Here is a 24,353-nt window from a genome sequence, read left to right as displayed (position 1 = left end):
TCCTGCTTAATTTGGATCACATGTTGAGCTGAAGAGTCTGTTTAGATTACTGAAAAGCAATTGATGGAAGTATTTGGGCGATATGGTCCATTGGCAAGCATAAAAATTATGTGGCCTCGTTCTGATGAAGAAAAAGCACGTGGAAGAAACTGTGGCTTCGTCGCTTTCATGAACAGGAAGGACGGTGAGCGTGCACTGAAGTGTTTAAATGGTATGTATTGTGTCATTTTTTTACATCAGTAGTTGGAGAAGATTTTGTTCTGTTGTGGACTGCATTAATTCTAGTTTATTTTTAAGTTTTTACATTGTTGTGCATCTTGTTATGGTAATAGCATAATGTCTCTAGGTTGACAGCATTTGCCATGTACATCCCATATTCTTTTCTGTATTAGTTGCAGAAAATTGGACCTGTCAGCAGGTTAACCACACTTTAGTCAGGACACAGCGAAATAATTAGTGATGAATTGGTGTTTCTGAACTCTTCCCCTTTAATTATTTAATTAGATAGATAAAAAATCTACTTATCAAGCGGCGGAAGAACACCCACATAAGACGGTTGGAATTGGCAAGCTTCTGGAGCCAGTGGGTCCTTCTTCAGGCAGAAAGATTGAAGGGAAGGAAGACGGGTGAAGGAAAAGGACTGGAGAGGTCTAGAAAGAGGGGTAGATTTTAGGGAAGTCACCCAAAACTGCAGGACAGGAGAGACTTACTGTACGGGATGAGAAGGAAAGACTGATTGTTGAGGACTGCATTGGACGAGATTTGAAAACCTGACAGCTTAAAGGTGGAAGACCCACGGTTCTGGGTGACTTTCTCGAAATGGACACCTTTTCCTAGACGTCGCCAGTCCTTTTCCTTCACCCCTCTTCATTCTCCCTCAACCCTTCTGCCTGAAGAAGAGCCACTGGCTCCGAAAGCTTGGTGAGTCGAAATTTTATCCATGCAATTAAATAATTTTGTCAATAATTCACTGTTTTCATTCTTTTTATATATAAAAAGTCCAAATGACATGAAACATGTAGATATAAAGTTAAAAATGGGCAAAGTGTGTATTAATGTAAGCTAGGGATGGCCAAGAACTCTAAACATGCATAGGTTTTGCATGCATGCAGGTCCCTCCCGTCTGACTGCACACTTCCACCACTACTGCATGACGCTATGTCAGTGGGAGGATGGGAAAACGGCAGCATGCCACATTATGTGACAGTTCAGTTGTGAAAATAACAGTGAATCGTTTGCGTGCAGCTTGGTTTCACTTTCATATTTCTCAACAACGTGGATCACAAACAAAATGCTTTTCGCTATTATTTTAAAATATTTTGGCTCACTGGATACAGAGTAACATTTGTACGTGTCACAAATTGTCAATGCATGGACAGACATAATTTCACAGATTTTTTTCACTCAAGCTACCATATAATCATGACATATTTTGTTACATAAGTGAAAAGAGCCATTTACATACATATATTGATCGAAACATCGATATCATGCTTGCAGCTTCATTATGGCGATATGGGAACCCTTCCGAGGAAACTTCGTAGAACTCCTGGACTGTTTTAAAGTAAACCACTCAATATTTTAAATGGAAATTACAATGCAGATTGTTCATTGACATATCTTTAAGTGCACAGGGGTGCTGAAATGGCAAACAACTCAAAAATATGCGAGATTGGCAGTGTCCTAAAAAGTCTAAAAAACTGTTCCTGTAATTATTTGAGCAGTCAAGTCCCTTAAAAATGCGAGGGCCACAATCAATTACGGATCTTCTAGTTTTGCTACCTGTTTTCTGTTTTCATTCAAAAATTCAACAATGGCAGGCCTTAAATTGAAAAATCTGTCCCGACATTCCCCTTGACTTAACAAATATATTTCACAGTAATATATAACATCTCCATACTCTTCTTTCATTGACACCAAAAACTGTTGAAACTGACGGCATAATAATGTATGTGACTTCAGTTTACTATTTGTATCAACACTTCGATCGCATGCTCAGTGCCTGCAAATTTGGCAAATAATGGTTTTTGATGTTCGAAACAATGAATCTTGTAAAAATTGTCTGTTGGACATTGACATTTTTTTCTCTTTCAGGATCACCTAAACCTTTAAATTCTTTTTGTATGGTGTTAGAACAATGTTCTGTAACAAATTTGTAGCAGCGATTAATTATGTGACTACAGAATAGATATTGAGAATTCTGTCCCTTCTCTTCAAAAAATAATGTGATTTCCATTCATTTTTAAAGGCTTATGACAATAGTTCGCTAGATTGTCTCTTTTTGTGCAAACAGCTATTGCATTTTTTAACTTCGTCTGTACCATAAGCAAACAGCGGGGGATAGACAGCGCTGCTACTATGGTTCTGCCAACTGAAGAAAGTTGTGGCAAACAAAAAAAGAAAGAAAAAATGCCAGAACAAACAGTCACGTCATACAGCTAAATGAAGTGTTGTGCTGTATTGAGTAGTTCTGAAAAAGATTGAGCAAAGCCAAGATGTACAGAGCAGTGTTGAGACAGGCTGAGCCACAGGCCACACCCATGCAGCACTTTGTGCACACTTGAAGTTTTGCATGACATGGCCTGCCCTCATATTAGCCACATTTTGATGGTGTGCATAATACATTATTAATTGAAGTTCTGTAGATGAGGAGCTTTTGTGCTCCTCCCAAAAATGTCATCTACTCTATACGACATCAAAGAAATGAGGCATGTGCTATAAATTTTCGTACTTACTGAATATGATCAGTTACTGGTGGCTACATTCAAAGTAGAACCCATTTGAGTCCACACTGCTCAAAATATTTCTGTCATTCGTTATACATGAGTCTCTGCAGTTCGTCTGTTATTGCCTTATGACAGAGCACAGGAATATTTTTGTAGTACTCCCCCATGTACTACTACTGAATTTATTGATTTTCGTGAAACTTGTCACAGCACTATGATGGAGCTCAAGATCTAAAAACTATTGAGCGTAATGTACCACAGCATATAGTTCCTTAGTTATGTAAGCAACCAAATTTTGTTTTTGACAAGTTATATCAACTCTAAAAGTTCAGAAAGATCTGTCTAAGTTATTCCATACTTCAAAATACATAAAGTATGTCCTGATATTTCAGCTATCTCACAGAATTCTTCCTCTGTACTGGTTCCTGAGTTGACCCATTTTTACGGTGCCACAGTTTCATTGGCAACCTCTTAGCAACGGCAGTGCTTTCCTTTAGGCAGTCATCTCCGAGCCCAGACATTTCCTTGTAGTTACTCATGTGGGTGTCCCACGGTCTTGTTGAAATGGTGCCTAATGAACAGATGCAGTGTATGATGTTCCACATTGTGTTATTTTCCGCTGTACCATCTTGTGCCATTTGTCGCTGATTATCAATTCCCATGTATCTTTATAGGCTCCCCACAAACCGTGTGGTGTTCTGTTATTGCCAGTGTGTTATGCTGTTGTAATTGCATGTTCCATTTGTGCTTCAAAATGTATCCATATATAGGCCTTCTGGTTCGCGGTGTAGGTGCCACTACATTCTCATCAAACTTCATTCATCACTCCAGTGTGAATAGCATCTACGCCATCCTTTGCGGATCCTTTATGTAAGCAGTAGCAAGTTGAATAATTAACCCATCCAAATGCAATAAGTTTTGGAGACATTTGTGTTGTGGTGAAAATATAAGTGTGTTTTATTTATTTCACTGTATGATATTTCACTGCATGCACAAGGATTTTATTAAATTTGAAACCTGTTGTGGAGGTATGGCCCCTCTCGGTGAAACAAATAAAATTGAGTTGTGGGAAGATAAAGAATTTAAAAGTGTCTTTCATCAATTTAGTATTGAAATTATCATAGTGGACTTTTTTTTTTTTTTTTTTTGGAACAATACATGTGTTATAATGTATTAACGTTAAGTTGTGACTTATGCATAGAAACTGTTTAATTATATCATTTGATTGATATTTCCCTGAAATATTGAGTTCTCCCAATATATGACAATGTCTGAATTGTACTTCAATTCATATGGAATGTGTGTTTATTTTACAGGCAAGGATGTTATGTCTTATGAAATGAAACTGGGTTGGGGAAAGGCTGTGCCTATACCGCCACACCCCATATATATCCCTCCAGCAATGTTGGAATTAACAATGCCACCACCACCATCTGGATTGCCCTTCAATGCTCAGCCGCACAAAAAGGACAGGCACAAGGTATGATGTATGCTGAAGCATTCTCTGTTTTGTAAATAAGTTACATAAAACTGTAACCAGCTACTTTTTTGAATGATTATGTTTTATTCCATGAACCAGTTCTCAAGCCTTTTCAGGTTCATGTTCAGATGGTTTCTGGAGGTTACATAATTATTTATAGCATAATGCTGGGTGCTGGCTCTGTGACAAGAAGATGGAACACACTTTAACGTATCACCACGAATATTGTAACTTTTCAGGCTTTCCCGGGTGATCGCGACACAAACATCTGGCAGTAGACCCGATTATTCCACATGTCACCATGAATATTGTTTATCTTTCAGTATGGATGTAAATTTAGTTTTTTACTTACTGCGACAGTATGGGTGGATTTTTTCTGTTAGTGTCCATCTGTCTGCTTCCATTTTGATGGCCAGTTCGTATAACAGTTTGCACACTTTTACACCATCTATATGAATTTACACTCTGACAGCGAAACTTTGCCAGCATCCAGTATGTGCTGTACAACTGTTGCTTGTAACAAAGATGTTGACAAAAAGATGTGTCATAGGCCTACTTTGCATAGAGACATTATTTGTTCTTTTTTACCTGTACTCAAGTCGGTATAAGGTCGAGATATTTTAATCAGACTGGTGATAACATAAGAGCACAAAATAAATAAATGAATTACTACAAGAACGAACTTAAAGTGATCTGATATCTTATTTCTATTTGTGCATTAACGTATAATGCAGTCAGTTTGTAGCAAATATTTTAATTAAGATTGGCCTTAACATGAATGCCCAGTGTTCAATAATACAAAGTTATTGAAGTTGTAATGAGGTAGAGCTTTTTGTATGACCATGACCTTTATATTTAAATTTGAAATAATAACAAACCTCCAAATGGACTGTTGACTTACTTCTGTTCTTACGTTAATATTATCTGTTATATTAAAAAGGGTAGATTCTGTTTATTTTAGCTAAAGGTAATATGTAGAAAAGTTATAGTGTTTGTAATGGGCTGTACACTTCATATTTAAAAACCAAGAACAAAAGTTCATGTGAACTGTTGACTTATTTTTGTTCTTGCATTAACATGACCTGGAACATTGGTAAAGGGAGATTCTGTTTGTTCCAGCTTGAAGTAATATATATAAAAGTACTTATTTATTTTAACAGTAGAGGGCTTTACCATTTAGAGATATAGTACAGGTTTTATTCTGTGGTAGGATATTTGCATTGACACCAATGTCATTAGGATGTAAGGAAAGGGATAGGGAGGGAGGGAGTGGTGTGGGGAGGCGATGTAGGGTTGATTGAGTGGTTACTTGTTTTGAACTAGTAAATCTTCAAAGTTCTGGAGGAAAAATTTGTTTCTCAGTTCAGTTTGGTCATTGAGTAAGTAGTCAGATGCTGTATTTGTGTAGATAAGTATTTCAGTTTCTTCAAGAAGTTTAAGTATAGTGCATTTGTTGGCAAAATGAAGTATTTGGAGGTTTTGTTCTGTGTCGTTTGTAGAATGATTGTGTTGGGCAAGATGTGAGGCAAAGTTTTATTTATTCAAGTTGTTACAACGGAGTGCATCTGTGTGTTCTTTAAATCTTGTTGTGAAGCTTCTACCAGTTTGTTCAGTGTAGAACCTTGGACATGAGTTGCAAGTGAACTTGTAAACACCTGACTTTTGATACTGTTGTATAGTACACTCATGCTCATAAGTTAAGGATAAATGCAGAATGTGGTGCCACACAATGTGGTATTACACAAAATTGGCGCTAATAGAATAGGCACATAGGGAACAAACATGACACAGATCTGTAAGTCCACGGTATTGGTGAGAAGTTGAGAAAACCGTCCCAAAACACATGTGCTACAAAACGCCACGGTTTCCTGCGCATGTACACCAACGTCAATATGGGATATAATCACCATGCACATGTACACAGGCCGCACAACGGGTTGGCATACTCCGCATCAGGTGGTCGAGCAGCTGCTGGCGAATAGCCTCCCATTCTTGCACAACTGCTTGTCGGAGCTCCTGAAGTGTCATAGGGATTTGAAGACATGCAGCGATACGTCGACAGAGAGCATCCCACACGTGCTCGATGGGGTTTAGGTCTGGAGAACAGGCAGGCCACTCCATTCGCCCAATGTCTTCTGTTTCAAGGCACTCCTCCACGATGGCAGCTCGGTGGGGCCGTGCGTTATCATCCATCAGTAGGAAGGTGGGACCCACTGCACCCATGAAAAGATGGACATACTGGTGCAAAAGGAGGTCCAAATACACCTGATGTGTTACAGTTCCTCTGTCAAAGACATGCAGGGGTGTACATGCACCAATCGTAATCCCACCCCACACCATCAAATCACGGCCTCCATACAAGTCCCTTCCAAGGACATTAAGGGGTTGGTATCTGGTTCCTGGTTCACACCAGATGAAAACCCGGCGAGAATCGCTGTTCAGACTATACCTGGACTCGTCCGTGAGCGTAACCTGGGACCACTGTTCCAATGACCATGTACTGTGTTCTTGACACCAGGCTTTACGGGCTCTCCTCTGACCAGGGGTCAGTAGAATGCACCTTGCAGGTCTCCGGGCGAATAAACCCTGTCTGTTCAGTCGTCTATAGACTGTGTGACTGGAGACAACTGTGCAGTGGCTGCGGTAAGATCCTGAGCAAGGCTACCTGCAGTACTCCATGACCATCTGCGGGCACTGCTGGTGAGATATCTGTCTTCTTTTGATGTTGTATGCTGTGGACTTTCTGTACTGTAGTGCCCGGACATGTTTCCTGTCTTCTGGAATCGTTGCCATAATCTTGAGATCACACTTTGTGGCACACAGAGGGCCCGTGCTACGACCTGCTGTGTTTGACCAACCTCCAGTCGCCCTAGTATACTACCCCTCATAACTTCATCAATACGAGCTCTTTGAGCCATTTTCAACACACAGTCACGGTTAGCACGACTGTAAACATTTTCATGCTTACTCGCTGCACTGTACTCTGACATGCACCAACACACTACCTCGAGGTGATTTAAACCTGCAAAATGTCCACCAGAGCATTGTTTCACCATGTATCAGCATTATCCTAACTTATGAGCATGAGTGTAGTTTTGGTGCTGTGTATGATTTTATTTTGTGTTTTGTTGTTGGTGAAGAATCTTATTTTTATGTTGTATGTCTTGAAGAGGTCGGCAATTTGGTGAGAAATCTTCCCTAGGAAAGGCAGACTTAAAAATGTGGTTGCCTTGTTTGTGGGTGGTTGTTCAGCAGTTGGTTGATTTAATTTTGCTGTATGAATTAGTTTACTAAATTTACATCCATATCAACAGATAAACAATAGTAAATAATGTCATATGGGATTATTTTTTGGGGTAATTCATCAAGCCAAGCTAAAGTTTTCCGGGCACAAAAACGTGCAGTAAGAATTATATGTGGTGTGAACTCAAGAACATCCTGCAGAAGCCTGTTTAGGGAACTAGGGATACTAACTACAGCTTTCCAATATATTTATTCCTTAATGAAATTTGTCAGTAAAAATATATCACTTTTTCAAACCAACAGCTCAATTCATGGAATCAATACTAGAAATAAGAATAATCTTCACAAGGATTTAAAGTCACTTAGTCTTGTACAAAAAGGTGTGCATTATTCAGGAACACACATTTTCAATAACTTGCCAGCAGCCATAAAAAGCTTAACAACCAATGAAATTCAGTTTAAGAGAAGCCTAAAGGATTTATTGGTGGCCAACTCCTTCTACTCCATTGATGAATTTCTTAGTAAAACCAACTGATTTGTATATAAGTACAACACAACTTTTGCACAATTTCAGTGCAGTAATGTGTTCACTGAAAATTTGTGTGTGTGTGTGTGTGTGTGTGTGTGTGTGTGTGTGTGTGTGTGTAAGTATAATCTAACTTCTGCACCATTTCAGTGCAGTAATGTGCTCATTGTAAATAAGTATTACAGTAGTTGTATTACATGTTTATTACCTTATAAATAAATAAAAAAACTTTTTTATTTTAAATTCAGTGCATTAGTATTTGTAAATTGACTCTTAGTGTTCAGTAAAATATGACGATCATTCCACTTGGGACCTGTGGAATGGTACATTAGCTTATTTGTTTTAGTTGTAAATATTTGTCATGTATTGTTGTTTTTCTGACATGTTCCACATCCTGGAGGACCTCCTCACTACGGATCAATTGGAATGAAAGTAAATCTAATCTAATCTAATGGCGATACATTAGTGTGTGTTCCATCCTCTTGTCACAGAGCCAGCACCCAGCATTATGCTAGAAATAATGATATAACCTCTAGAAACCATCTGAAGTTGAACCTGAAAAGGTTTTGTGACCAGTTCCTCGAATAAAACATAATATCTGATAAAACATAATTATTCAAAAAAGTGACTGGTTACAGTTTTATGTAACTTTGTTACATTAAATTAACATTCCTGGGTTCTAAAATATCCATAGTGGATAAGCTTAACTCTCTGTTTTATTTTTCAGAAGCAAAAAATTACATATTAAAATTTTAAAAAAGGGGTGAAAGTTTTGAAAGTGGAACAGACAGATATACTTAAAGCCACTTAGGGAAAACAACTGAAAAAGATGAGTAAATATGTACAAAACAGAACAGATTAGTTTGGCGAATTTAGCCCAGTATTGGGTGATATTGTCAGTTGCTCTAGGAGTTCCTGAGTGCTCGAGGCTGCACTGGAAGGCACACACATATTGTGTTACTGGGACCTCACCACAGTTGCACAGGTTTGATGGTGTTGGGTATCCCTACTTTTGGAGATTTGCTCTAAATCTTGTTCCTGTTGCAATCTGTTAAGCTATTTCCAGATTTCAAGGTGGCTAGGGGCTGGTTCTTATGTTTCCATCCAGTAATCGTCTTTTGAGATTGGCCCTATGTATACTTTAGTCTGAGTTCGATGATCTTAGTCCACTGTTCTGCGTCTACATCTATAATCTGCAGACCACCGTGAGCTGCATGGCAGAGGATACATCCCAGCTATTGGGTTTTCTTCCTGTTCCATTCATGTACGAAGTGTGGCAAGAATGATTGTTTGAATGCCTTAGTGCCAGTAGTAATTATCCTAATCTTATCTTCATGAACACTATGTAAGTGATACATAGGGGGTTGTAGTATGGAGTGTGGCAAGAATGATTGAATGCCTCTGTGCCTGTAGTAATTATCCTAATCTTATATTCATGAACACTATGTAAGTGATACATAGGGGGTTGTAGTATACCCCCAAAGTGATAATTTAAAGCTGTTTCTTCAAGCCTTATTAATAATTTTCTTGGGATAATTTTCATCTGTCTTCAAGAGTCTGCCATTTCAATTCCTTTAGTATCTCTGTGACAGTCTCCCTTGGATTACACAAACCTGTGACCATTCGTGCTACCCTTCTCTTTATACATTCATTGTAACCTGTTACTCCTATCTGGTACAAATCCCACACTCTTGAACAATATTCTACAACCAGTCACACAAGTGGTTTGTAAGCAATCTCTTTTCCAGACTGATTGCAACCCCCCCCCCTCCCCCCCCAGTATTCTACCAATAAACTGAAGCCAACCACCTGCTTTACCCACGACTGAATCTATGTGATCGTTCCATTTCATGTGTGACATTGATGTATTTGTGAGAGTTGGCTGATTCCATCAGTGACTTATTGATATTAAAGTCAAAGGGTACTATGCTTTTTCATTTTATGAAGTATGTAATTTTACATTTATGAACATTTAAACAAGTTGCCAATCTCTGCACCACTTTGAAATCTTATCAAGATCTGACTGTTTCTTTCAGATAGTACTTCCCTATAGATAACTGCATCATCTGCAGAAAGCCTTATTTTACCATTAATGTTGTCTGTAAGATCATTAGTATACAACATGAACAGCAAGGGTCACAACATGCCTCCATATGGCACACCCACACATCTACATCTGATGGTGACTCTCCATCCAGTCCAGTCACAAATTTCACTTGATACCTCATATGATTGTACTTTTGACAACAAGTTTAGGTGTGGTACTGAGTCAAATGCTTTCTAGAAATCAAGAAATACAGCATCTACCTGACTGCCTTGATCCAAAACTTTCAGTATCTCGTGAGAAAAGTGTAACTCAGGTTTCACATGATAGATGTTTTTGAAACCCATGCTGTTGTTCTGAGGAAGTTAATTCTTGGCTTTCTAAACATCCGTAGATACATTTTCTGAATTGTAATTATTTTCAGTATAGAATGTTGCAATAGGGAACTAGCTCAGATGGCTGTGAGTATGTTGCTCTTGATCAGAAAATGAATTTTTTATATGTCAATACAGAACAGGTGTAGACCATTAGCAGCGGATCATTTAGTGAGAAACAAAGATATGAACTTATCAGTTAGTGCTTATTACACTGATTCTCGGCACAAAAGTAGATTCTGAGCATATGGTACGCATTCTGGAACCATATTTCTGTGACTTATTCATTGATTGAAGCTGTATGTGCTGACTTGGATTAGGAGAACAGTTTCTTTTGCAGTTTCCTTTGTTCTACATAGTATAACTTTTCTCACGTATCTATTTTTCATATTGATAATACATCTTTGTGATGTGCCATCCTGTTGCAGATCTTCATGGTCATTGTTCTCTATGAGAAACAACATTCCCCAATTGACAAATATTTGAAGGCCATGTGAAGTGTCTGGATAAGAATTTACTTACATTACTTACATTACATTTTTACTTGAGACTACAAAATATTTTTTTTTTTTAACTTTGTGTGTGCTATGAAGAGCCGTTATCTGTAATTCACACATACAAGGCTACATGTTTATTTTCATTTAATTGGCAAGTCAATATGTGCTGGAGAAAACCAAAAAGGAAGAAAGCTTCCTTCTTCTATGTTATATTACACAGAACATGAAAAAGTCTTGATGTTTCTTTTCAGTATGTTCTAGCTAGTTAGCTCCTAAAACATGAAAAAGGTTTTTATGGAGCAGGAAGTTAAACCAGTGTATCACTCTAAAAATAGGCCCGTAAGTTATTTTTGTTAAGCAGTTTATGATGACACAGGAAGGAATGAATCTTTTCATGGAAAAATTATGTTCAGTAATGAGATGCTTTTCAATTTTATGTAGTCATCCGTACTAAATAAGTGACAATTAAAGTATAATAAAACTCCTGTTTTAATGAATCACTGGTGACCCAAGTATTTTTTTCTGTAAATGTTTTTTTTATTTGCCAGAGTCGATGGAAAGAGTTACCCACAATCATATTCAAAGCATGTTTAGGTGATAGATCACTACTTAATTACAAAACTACCAATATCTTGTGCTCAAAATTTAAATGCAGTAAATATGTAATTATTATATTTTTTGCAGAACACACCTTTTTTTAACAAGATGTATTATTTGTTCTGTCCTTCCAGCATATTGTGGTGAAAGGAGTTGTTGGTCCAGCTGGTTAGAATTAATACATCTACATTAAAAGAGGAAAAGAAATTTCTGACAGTGTCAATTCCTTGTACTGCAGCAGCAAAACTTGATGCAATACTGCCCTTCTTTTTCTTCATCTTCATCTTCATCATTGTCACTGCCAGCTCCTGCTTGTGTTGCTTGACTTGGAAGAGTTTCACTTGAATTGGTCTCATGTATGGAAGTCAGGATGTTATCATCGAAACAAACACAATGTCCTGAAATGAAATGCTCCATTTTCAAAATTATCAGTTTTGCTATACTGTTCTTCTTCTGGAACTATGTCGTCTTCAGCAGCAAGTAATGTACCACAGCCAGACTTTGCCAAAAAAAAAAAAAAAAATATCAATATGGTCTTTACGTTGCAGAATTCCAGGCAACCACAAACATATGCATAGCAGTGCTGAGCCTCATCTCCTCCTCCTCCTCCTCCTCCTCTTAAAGAATTGAATCAACTTCTGTACAACTGCTACTCTGCATTTGGCTTTAACACTTTGTGCTATGCTCATTTCCAGAGACGGCAAATGACTCCTGTAGATCACAGGAAGGAACTGAAAATTTATGCTCCTTGGAAATTTTGTTTCCTTGGTATGTACAGGGCTGTAGGTCAATAATACGTGCAATTTTCCTTCCTGCTGAACCTATCTTTGGCATCTGAACACCTGAAAAAGTCATTTCTGATGTCTCCAGGGGCTGCTGTTGTACTCATAGTAGAAAGAAATTACTGTCTTTTTATGTTTTCGAAATACCTGGTAATTAATACTGGAGGCAACTTTTAATTATTATTGGCACACAGTAACATTGCCATCCTTCCTTAGCCCCCGTCCCTCCCTGTCTATGGCATTTTTCTTCTTTAATGGAATATGATTTTGTAGAAAGTAAATTATAAAAGATGCCAGTTTCATCAGCTTTGAAAATGTATCTGGGCTCATAACCCTGTATCAATCGTGGCACTGTAGTGTTTTTCCCATAGTTTATAATTTCTGTGATCAAAGCCTCACTGTGTCCAGTTACACTTTGAAACAACAGATTGACGTTTTTTTAAGTTAATCATTCCATAGCTTTGGCATTTCGGAACACTTTCTTATTTTTGAATAAACCACACATGTAGACGGCATTAAAATGTATTTCTTTGCTGTGTTGGAAAAATTTTCATGAAGATTGTCATGGACATTGTAAATGCTCATCAGCTTTTGTTGAACTGTAAGCTGTTTACATTTGCAGCTCATATCTCTATAAAAATAAAATTGATAACGTCGACACTTCATTAAACGAACAAATACACTCTTCACGCTTTGTGGACTCAGTGGCATTGATGTCAGATCACATGACCTAAGTGACGTGAAACAGATTTCTGATTCTTTCAACGCTTCTGCTGATTCCTTCAATGCTTCTGCTTGTATTTGTGCAAGGGAAGTTGAGCAGTTTACTTTGGCGTAGTTACATGTCATCCAGATGAATCGATTACCATTTACTGCATCACGCTAAAAAAATACAACCTATGTGAAATGGAAAGAAATCAAACTCGTTTGAACACATCAGGAATTACGTAAAACCAGGATTTCAATTTGCAAAATGTTTTTTGTTAGTTCCTATAAAGCAGATGTTTTTTAAAGTGGGGTTGTTAAAAGCAGAAAGAAATGACATTGTCTTTATGGGAGTTTTGCTGGGACTGATTGAAGTATTCACTAAAAGTGGGATTTCCTTAATAGTAGGTTCATTAATTGGGGGTTTTGCGATGTGACAGTTAGCGAGCTCATAAGCCCACACTTATGAGCACACGGAAGGACATGCCAACTGAAGTTATGTTTGACTATTCGTCTGGCCAGTACTATGTAGGGACATAAGGGCGTGGGGGGGGGGGGGGTCGCATGTGCATGCTTTACTCTAGCTTGTAAAAGAATTATTCTCAAAGCTAGTGGGTTTTCATTCTTTTTGTGTGTGCCTGTCAACAATCCAATACCTCTGCTTTCAGCTTTAATCCACAAGTATTTACATTCTACCAGAACTTTCCAAGTTCTTCATATTTATACTTGTTTATTGTGAAAATAGGCAGTGTAATTAGTGCAACACATTAAAGATCCCTCAAAAACATTTGATTTTTGGTGGTACTGGTTATGGGAAAGTGCCCAGAAATATGATATTGGTGACAAACTGTTACTGGAATGGAGTTCTTTGTAAGCAGCTATTTTTGCTTGAAAGTAGGCTATTTTCATTTGACTTAAAATCTAGAGCCTTATTTCTTATATGGAAAGTCAACTGTCATCTTAATATTATATGTGGACTTCGGCCTTCAGAAAAAAACAAAGTATAATTTCAGTGTTCAGTAACCATAAGGTGCCAAACTAGTAAACAACTGCATTCAGATTTACAACATTCTTTCACAGAAAAGCGAAAAATGCCATGTTTCACAATATTTCAAAAAACGCATTGAATTTGCATTATTGTTTATGCAAAATGTTCCTGTTTCTAGTAACTACATCGATACTAATGGTGTAATATTTGCTATGTTTAATTTAAACTGATCGGTAAGACCACTTACATGTATCAAGTGATGGCAAGAATTCTAGAAAGGTGTATTTTGAGAACCAGAATTCACTAATAGTATCTACTTCTAAGGTTTTAGTTGAGTGCTGTAAGATCATTTCAGTCATGAATTCTCTTCTTCATTGCAAAACTGTAGGAGGTGGTGATGTTACTCATTTTGTGAGATTTATGATTTCTTCATGAGGACCCAAAACATGCTAAGTAATTACAAAAACTGACCTTTTTTCATAGCCTCCTGTTAGTCTGAGTTCTCATCATTAGACCATGTGAGGGTACTGAAAGGCAGGTTAGGAAAAATTTTAAGTAGATTGAGCATTATGTGGGAAAGAAGTGTATGCTGTTCACAACACGCATGCTTGTTTATCTTGTTGTGGTGGTAGGTTACACTTAAGACGTACACATATTGCAATCTTGCTTTTGCTGCAATTTTCTGATAGTAGTGCATTTTAGATCAGAATACAAATTTGATTTTCACAGGTTCTGCACCTGCTGCGACCAAATGAACCCTATCCAACTGAGCCAGAGCAGAAGGCAGAATTGGACAAGGTAACATCTACAGTACTTAGTAAAAAGCTCTTTGTATTATATTACTGAGTATTTAGATTTGTTGTGGGGAAAACAATGGTATTGGACTGTTCAAACAAATGAGAGACTGTCACCTGCCCTCTCTCAGGTGGGGTAGAATTTTTGATGAGATGTTTTCAACAACTCTTCATCCTTATCTTTTGCAGTATACTGAAAAGTAACAAATTTTTATGAAGAATTCGTGACAGGAAAGTATTTATGAAGCACTTCGCCCAGAAAAGATAATTTGAGTGCCCATTGCTACTTACCAGATGTTTAGCCATCAGCTTAAGTTTTTCTTTCAGTCTTTAATATGCAATTTGGTGTACATAACTTTTTATGTGACACAGTTCCAATTAACACTTCCACCAAACATCTGTACATACTACTTGATGCAATTTATAAGCCTAATTTTTATAAGCCTAATTTCTCAACAGTAATGTTTCATTTTTGTCCAGATTAAGGCTATTTATTGTCTATTCTGTGCTGGCTTTACTAAACTTTAGTTTTCTGTTGAAGACTAGTACTTTGACAGTGCTTTTATCGCAGAAAGAGAATTAAATCATGATAAACATAATGATAATTGTTTCCAGAAATGAAACTGTAGTCTGATGAGAATGACTGACAAGTTCATAAGCTGTGAGAGTTTTACCTAAGAACAGATATTATAAGTAGTAGTCATCCTAAGGCAAAATCTTACTACAGTTATAAAAAATAAACATACAAAAGACAGTAACAATTTTTGAGAGTGGTCTTTCTCTCTGTGACAGCTTCTACACTGTCAAGTCACATTAATGTAACCATTTGGCAAAGGCCTGAATAACCATATTTTGCTGCAAAGACTGCTCAATACATGCTGGAAGAGTGTCATTGAGATCCTGGAAGGTGAGGACAGGGATGTGGAGCCATGCTGACCCCTGTGTTGTGGCCAAGTGCACTGAGTTTCCCAGTTGAGGATACATGATGCGAAAGCCCAATTGAGATGATCCACATATTTTTGACTGGGTTTCAGTCTGAGGAGATCGGTGGCCAAGGGAGTATGATAAACAAATCCTAGTGCTCTTCAAACCACATACGTGCACTGTGAGCTACGTGGCATGTTATATTGTCCTGCTAGTAGACGTTTTAATGCCGAGGAAAAACAAGTTGCATGTAGGGGTGGGCATGGTCCCGAAAGATAGGTGATACTTATCTTGATCCATTGTGCCTTCCAGAATGACTAGATCACCCAGGGAATGCTAGGAAAGCATTCCCCAGACCACAATGCCTTCTCCTCTGGCCTGGATCCTTCCAACGATTGTTGCATGTTGTCTTCTTTCAGATTTTTCACGTGATTCATCTGAAAAGGCCACCTGTCGCCACTCGGTATATGTCGAGTTGTGGTATTGATGTGCAAATTCCAGCAGTCAGCATGGGTGCATGAACCAGGCACTTGCTGCAGAGGCCAGTATGCAGTAATTGTCATTGAGGAGACTGTTAGTAACACCTTGGTTCATCTGGATGGTCAGTTGCTCTACAGTTGCACACCTATTTTCCCATGCACATCTCTGCAGCCATCATTCACCCATCAGCTATGGCCCTTGGTGCACCAGAGCTGACATTGCCCCAGTTTTGGATAGCACCATTTTGCCATGCGCAGTATACTTTATCCATGGCGGCAGTTTCCAAACTTAGCTATTTTGGAAGTGCTTCCACCCTTGGCGCAAAATCCAGTGATCATATCCTTTTGGACGTCAGATGACTCACTCCATTTCCACATTAATGACAACAGCTGCACTATTTTCTGACCTCCAACATGCTTTATGTACCCTCCAATGCCAGTGCTGCCACATGCCATGTGTGGGTGGTTATTGCACAGTGACGTTGAACATAGGCAGTGGTCACATTAATGTGATTGAACGATGTATATTATAACAATACTTTCTGATAGCATTCAGTTATATAATGGAACTAGAATCGTACCAGGACCATTGCATTCCACTAACACCACTTTGAGTCATGTGGAGTTGGCTTAGAGTGTGACTAGGAATTTCATTGGCCGTTGTTTCCTGTTTTCTTAATTCATCACAGGGTTGCTCTGTTTCATACCTTGTTAGACTGGCATCCTTAGAAGAAAGGAAGCAGCAGAGAAGAGCGTGTCCATGACCATGATCTGTGAATTTTTTCCAGAATGAATATTTTACTCTGTAACTTTCCGAAAATCTAAGAAAGTAGTTGCTGTGTTTTCAGCCCAAAAACTGGTTTGGCCCAGCTTTCTGCACTACTCTATCCTGTGAAAGCCTTATCATCTCCAAGTAACTACTGCAGCTTACATCCATTTCAACCTGTTCACTGTACTCATCTCTTGGTCTCTACAGTTCTTACCCTCCACATCTCCTGCCATTACCAAATTGATGAATCTTCATGGCTCAGGATGTATCCTATCAGCTGGTCTGTTGCTTTAGTGAAGTTCTGCCAGGTCACCCCCCCCCCCCCCTCCACACACACACACACACACACACACACACACACACACACACACACACACACACACACTCTCTCTCTCTTCCGGTTCAATTCAGGAGCTCTTCATTAGTTGAATTTGGTATTGTCCACATTTCACTTCTGTACAATGCTTCATTTCAGATAAATACCATCAGGAAAGATGTCCTAACACTTAAAATTACATTACAGCATTGTAAATTCCTGGATGTAATAATATGTAAAATAAAGGAAAGACAACCACTCACCCACAGTTGATTAATGTGTGCCACTTAGAAATATGCAAGAAAACTGTTTATACTAGCTTTTGAACTTTTGCACTTTCTCCAGTGAAAGTACACACATTCACACACACAACCACCGAAGTACTCAAACGCACAAGCCTTTGGCCATGGTGAGACTGACTGTGGATTATGGACAGCAGTTGCCTCGTCAGATGTAGGTGGGGAATGGTGCATTGAGCCGGATATTTCCACAGATAACTCACTGTGCAACTAGACCAAAGGAGTTCCCTTTCCCTGTTCATATCCCTGTGTGTTTGTTGGGGAGGGAGGGGGGGGGGGGGGGGGAGAGCACGCGTCCTTCTGCTAGGGAAGGAGCAAAAACTCAAAAGCTAATATAAACAGTTTTCTGTTGTGTGTTTCTGTGCACCACACCCCACTAACTATAGATGAGTAGTTAAGTTTCCTATAATTTAAAATTATATTAGATCTTAACAAATTCCTCTTTTTCAGAAATGCTTTCATGCTACAGGCAGCCTGCATTTTATATTCTCTCTACTTCAGCCATCGTCAGTTAATTTGCTGCCCAAATAGCAAACCTCATCTATTGCTTTTAGTGTATCATTTCCTGATGTAATTTCTTCAGCATCACCCGAGTTAATTTGACTACATTTCATTAGCCTTATTTTCTTTTGTTGATATCTTAAAACCTCTTTTCAAGACACTATTCAGTCCATTCAGTTATTCCTTGTAGTGAAGCGATGGGTTTATTAGGTTGTTCCTGTGACTGTGCCACAAGAGCTTGTAAATTGCCTCTAAAACATGATACTGTACTTACATTCTACAGTCCACTTCTCCACATTTCAGTTCACCTAAACTGAAAAAGTCATACTCTCTAATTTGAAACTAAGTAAGGAAATACTGATGACAAATTAAAATTTCGCTGTCTTTAATTACAACACATATATAGAATTCTGTTGTTTCACAGACCCTATGTAAAACGCATCAGTTTTTACTCCTCTAAAAAGCACTTGGGTCAGGTCAGAGAATTTCATTTCATGCTGATTACTGTTCTGTAATGAACAAATAGTTTTAATAATTCAAAATACTGTTTATTGCTTACATAAAAGTGGTAATTTTTTTACTTCACGTGCCACATATATTTAAAATTTGAGGGGCAGTACACAAACCATTTTAGACCAGCATGAAAGAGGCATTTCAAGCATTGCAACTGCAGATTACACCACTACAAAGTTCCATTGCAGAACTTGACACTGGCCTGTTTGATAGTGACACATGCCGTTGGCAAAAGACTTTCAGTGAATGAACCATGTGGCGGCTTCAGTGTTGCTTATGTAGCCTTGGTTTTGTCCGGAGTGGACTGTGAAACAAAATGGTTGCTACTAAAGTGCCAGATCCCTTCTCTCCAACTAAATAATTAATGACTTGTCCAGTTGATATCATATCGCCTGTGGAACTATCGATCTGAACTTAAAGAACATTTCCATTTAATTTTACTGTAATATCTGATTAATTGTAATTGTTGCAATTTTTTCAAAGGAACCTTGAGTGGACTCTACCCTCTGAACTGTCTCTTCTGCTATTGCTGTACCTTTGTAAAATCCGTTAAATGCACTGTAGTTTGGTGCATTGTCATTATTTCTTATGTGGGATATAGTGCTGTAGTGTCCGAACTCGGGCTTATATTTAACCATATGGCTTATTATTACTATTAAGATTTTCTGTCCTTTTAGTTCAAAATTCAGATTTCTTTAAAAAGCTCAAAGTATGGAAGATAATTTTGTCAAGTCTTATACATACTACTTAACTTCAAAACTTGTATAAACTCAAAATTCCAACTGTTTATATATCTTTTTCCCTGCAGTGTGAAAGTTTGAAAAACAGTGTTTTTTGTGGAAACTAAGTGTTGGATTTTGCTCAAGCTTGGTATTTTTTGTCTTACATCATTCTACATAATGCTATGAACAAATTACAAAATTATATCAATATTTAATTTTTGTGTTTCTCAGTTGTGCAACTCTTTCTCTGCAAAGTACGCACAGAATATGCACCTGGTTTGACCTTGGAGTTGGGTAGATAGAGAATGGAAAATCCATCTTTTCCACTGACTTGCCACTATTACAAGGCAGCAAACATGCTTGCTTCCGTCCACTGACAGAATTGCAATGTCATTGGCAAACCTCATAGTTTTTATTTCTTTTCCATGAACTTTAATTCCCTCTCCAATGCTCTCCTTAGTTTCCTTTAATGCTTGCTCACTGTACAAATTGAGTAACACTGGGGGATAGGGTACAACTCTGTCTCACTCCTTTGTCAGTTGCTGCTTCCATTTCATGTCCTTCAGTCCTTAATACTGCAGTCTGGTGTCTGCAAATTATCTACAGCCTTTCGCTCCCTGTATTTCAGTCCTGGTGCCTTCAGAATTTTAAAGGGTGTACTATAGTAGACAGTGCCACATTATTATTTTAAATCTGCAAATTCTTTAAGTGTAGGTTTGTCTTTCTCTAATCTGTCTTCTGAAATAAGTCATAGGATCAGTATTCCCTCGCCTGCACCTACATTTATTCAGAACTGAAACTGATCTTACTCAGGGCCATCGTTTACCAATTTTTCCATTCTTTTTTTAAATAATTTGTGTCTGTGCTTTGCAGGCACAACATATTGAATTGATAGTTCAGTAAAATTCACACCTGTCAGTACCTGCCTTTTTCAGAATTGGTAATATTATATTTTTCTTGAAGACTGATGCCATTTTGTCTATCTTCTATTTTGTCTCTTGCGTGCCAGGTGGAATAATTTTGTTGCAACTAGATTTCCAAAAGATCTCTACAATTCAGATGGAATGTCATATGCTCCAAGGACCTTGTTTTGACTCAGGTCTTTCAGTGTTCTGTGGAACACTTCTCGCAGTATCATGTAGCCTATCTCATCTTCATGTACCTCCTGTCCCCTTTCTATAATACTGCCTTCATAGCCCATTTTTACTTAGTACTGGCTTGCCATTTGGGCTTTTGATATTGATACTGGTGCATCTCTTATGTCCAAAGGCACTTGAAATCATCTGGGGCCTGCATGCATCTTTTTTCCTGTAGGTAAACATACTTCTGCTGTCTAGCTTTTGTCCTTTAGCTGTTTCTCCGCAGTCATTTGACACTTTCTATCAGTCTCATTTTTGAGACATTCGTAATCTCTTTCACAGGCTTCTTTTGCTTTATTTTCATATTTTCTTCTTTCATCAGTTAAATTCAATATCTCGTGTGTTATCTACACTAGTTAGATACTTCGCAAACCATCATACGGCATGTGGTGGAGGGTATCCTGTACCACTTATAGTCATTTCATTTCTGTCTAAATTCCTCTGTAGCAGCCCTGATTTCTCATATCCTCATAGACTTACATGCAGTGCATGTTGGTGCCACTATCTTATCCAAGAATTTCTGCTAGGCCTTTTTTTATTGCCTATTTGTACCTCTGCTGCCTTCACTATTCCACTTCAAAGCTACCTATTTATCTTCCGTTGTATTTCTTACCCCGTTTCAGTCAATCATTGCCTAATGCTCCCTTTGAAACATTTAGCAACCTCTGGCTCTTTCAAATTATACAGGTCCCAGCAATCTAATTTCCTTCCTTTCTGCAATGTTTCAGTTTTACTCTGCAGTTTGCAACCAATAAATTATGGTTACAGTCCACATCGGCCCCAGAAATGTTTTCAAAACTGGTTTCAGAATTTCTATCTAACTTTCTGTTCTCTATCTGAAACTTCTGATGTTTTCAGGTTTCTTCCATATACACTACCTTCATTCATTCTTCTTAAATAACATGTATACAATAATTAAATTAAACACTTAAAAAATACTACCCATGAGTTTCCCTTTGATTTCTTTTCCCCAATCCATGTTCTACTTTTATTTTTCTTTCTCATATGCAGAGCTAGTTAGCATCTAAATGTGTACTGCTGTAGTGGATGTTGGCTTTATATCTATCTTGGCCGTGATAATGTGCTCAGCTCACTATGCTGATTATAGTTGATTTACCTACATTTATTTTGTCTTATTCATTATTAGAGATACTAGAGCATTTTTTCTTATTCATTATTAGAGCTACTCCTGCATTGCCCCCATTGTACTTAGTGTTGATAAAGCTCTATTTGCTTGACCAGAGTTCACACTCTTTCTGCCACAGCACTTCATTAATTCCACTATATCTAACTTCAGCCCATCCATTTCCGTTTTAAATTCTCTAACTTGTCTACTGTTTTAATAGATATTACATTCTACACATACTAACACATAGCATTCCAGTATTTTACAACTGCAATATTTTACACACGTGGATGTCATTGTCATTAAGCCATACAGTAAAGCTACATGGGAAACATAATAGCTACAGTTTCCTTTTAGTTTCAGCTGTACACAGTGCTAACATGGCAAGGCATTGTTGACTTATGTTACAAGACCAGATCAATCAGTTATCAAGACTGTTGCCTCTGCAACTACGGAAAACGCTGCCACTCTTTCATTGGGGAGAATATGTTAGCTTTATCTCTCCTTTCCCATGTAGTTGTAGCTACGGTATGGCTGTCTGTACCACTGAACTGTGCAAGTCACCCCACTGTGGCAGTGTCCATGATTTGTGGGAAATACTTTTACTTGTGCAAAATAATTGCTAATTTCATTTATCTTACTATCTCCTCTCTGCACATTTTGCATTGCTTATTGTTGTTATGTTATTTAAACTTAATCTCCTTTTTTGTAAGTACCTCATCTTCCTACTCTTGGCCCTACATCTGCACAAATATATTCCATGATTCCATGTAATTGAGAGGTGAACAGTTCGTGACAGCTGATCCTACAAATTAATTGGAATATTTCATTTACTTTCTGTTTTACAGTAAAATCAGTCCCGTATCACTTTATGTTCATATTTTCTGTTTTATTAATTGTAGCTTTTTGTAGTACTAGTTTTGTGGTGATAGAAGATTTTGTTCTCCCATCATTTCTGTACCATACTTGAATTTGTTTACCATAAGATGTTGATCCCAAGCTTGGGAAGAGTGAACATAATATAAAAATGTCTATATCAGAATTCATATTTTAAGTTTTTCTCTGTTCAGAATTAATAATTGAAACAAAACTGTTTAATTATGGTAAGGGGTGAATTTCAGAATTAAACATAAAACAAAAACAGAGAAAATGCAACCATTCTTGTCCAGCTGAATGATGGCACATTTAACAGATTAGAAGATTGACACTTTTGAACTTTTGGTCCTTTCCTAATGTAAATACAAAAACACTGCCCACTGCCTCGCCTCTTAGGAGTCACACATACAGTTGAGGCAACACTTGTTAGCAATGGGTAGGTGCCACATGTGTGCCTATCACTGTAGATTTGGTCTTCAGACAAGAAATAATAATTGTTCAGAATAATTATGGTTGTGCATTTTGAATCTCAACAACTCTAAAACATAAAACATAGTGTTTTGTGGCAGCAACTTGTGGGAATTTATTTACTTATGGATGGGGGGTGGGGTCGTTATGTATCGGTATTGAATGTCTGCAGTGATAAATGCAGAGACTGGTAGTAATGAATAGAAACAGGGGGAAAATGCCTACGAAAGTGATTACTGTCTTAAATGTAAAGGGACACTGTGCCGGTCGATTGGAAATGCTTGTCAATCAGGCAGAGGATCTTGAGTATATTCAGACCAACTGCAATGGGACAATGATGAGTAAGAGCTTTTGAATTAGGTTAGTGTAGCTTTGCTTTTGGTCAAAGCAAAGGGTCGGTGTATGAAAGGATTGCCAATGTGAGAAAGGAAATTGGTTAAAGTATTGGGTTTTGGAGTGATCGTAAGTTGAAGATTATGGTGGATTTCTCTTTATCAGTAAGAAGAATCATTACGTAAGGATTTGTATTAAGTTCTTGAGATCGTATTGCTCTCATAGCCTCAGATCGGACTAACCAGGAAAGGAGTTTGCAGAAGAGGCAAGTGAGGTCATTGAGTTACTGGATTGGAAAAGGGGGGGGGGGGGGGAGATCATGAATGAAAGAGATGTGAACTGTTAGAGAAAGGTTTGAGTATGTAATTTGGACTGACTGCTCATTGTGGTGAGTTGTGCAGAACTTTCAGTGAAGATAATGCTCAAAGAAAAGTGGATTTGTCTTTTACAAGTATAGCATGGTTAAATCAAGTTGTGGGGCTGAAGATAAAAGACATTTTGAGAAGTCTGAGATTTCTTCAAGAGTCACTGTTATTAAAAGGTGCAGTGTACAGTGATGAGAGTTTGGAGAGGGTGTTTGGGAGCAGTCTGTTGTGGATGGTAAGGGGATTTTTGGGGTGTCTGGAAAGTGGAACAGGACAACAGTACAAGGTTTGGGAGGTCAGCAGGGGAGTAATGAATACAGTGAGTAGTTACTCAACCAGGAAAGAGTAGAATATAATTAACTGAGGTATATTCCTCAAATAATGCTCACAGTAGTGTTTCAACTGTAGGAGGATGTGGATTGCAGGACATTAATGTTACAAAGTAAAACAGTCTCGTGAAAGGAGTATAGGAAGTTTAGTAGGGCATGTGTGTGAATGGGTACAAGATCAAAGATCAAAGTGGTGAGGGCTAGGGAATGATAGAACTGGAAAAGATGAAGGCCTTTGTGAAAGGATGGATATTTTTTACAGTAGAAAAAAAGACAAAAAGTTTGAAAGTTGGTTCCTCCTAGCTCCACTCCCATCCCTCACAACAACATTTATTTTACACAATAAGCATTTTCTGAGCCATACCGTCCTTTTCGTGTTGCAGGTGCCAAGTAGGTGTTTGGCATTGCACTTACTTTTTTTGATGCGGTAGTATGCTT

At 38.0% G+C, this 24,353-nt stretch overlaps 1 protein-coding gene across 1 annotated transcript in view; it reads left to right on the top strand.

Moving 5' to 3' along the window:
- LOC126174308 (U2 snRNP-associated SURP motif-containing protein) overlaps nucleotides 1-24,353 on the top strand; it is a 162,534-nt gene that overhangs the window by 34,238 nt on the left and 103,943 nt on the right. The window contains exons 7-9 of the mRNA XM_049921025.1: nucleotides 46-211; nucleotides 4,043-4,206; nucleotides 14,692-14,760. Coding sequence (XP_049776982.1) covers nucleotides 46-211; nucleotides 4,043-4,206; nucleotides 14,692-14,760 — 399 coding nt within the window. The remainder of the gene's footprint in view (nucleotides 1-45; nucleotides 212-4,042; nucleotides 4,207-14,691; nucleotides 14,761-24,353) is intronic.

The sequence above is a fragment of the Schistocerca cancellata genome, chromosome 1 (assembly GCF_023864275.1).
Source record: "Schistocerca cancellata isolate TAMUIC-IGC-003103 chromosome 1, iqSchCanc2.1, whole genome shotgun sequence".
Taxonomy (NCBI): Eukaryota; Metazoa; Arthropoda; class Insecta; order Orthoptera; family Acrididae; genus Schistocerca; species Schistocerca cancellata.
This window is presented reverse-complemented; position numbering and strand designations above follow the sequence as displayed.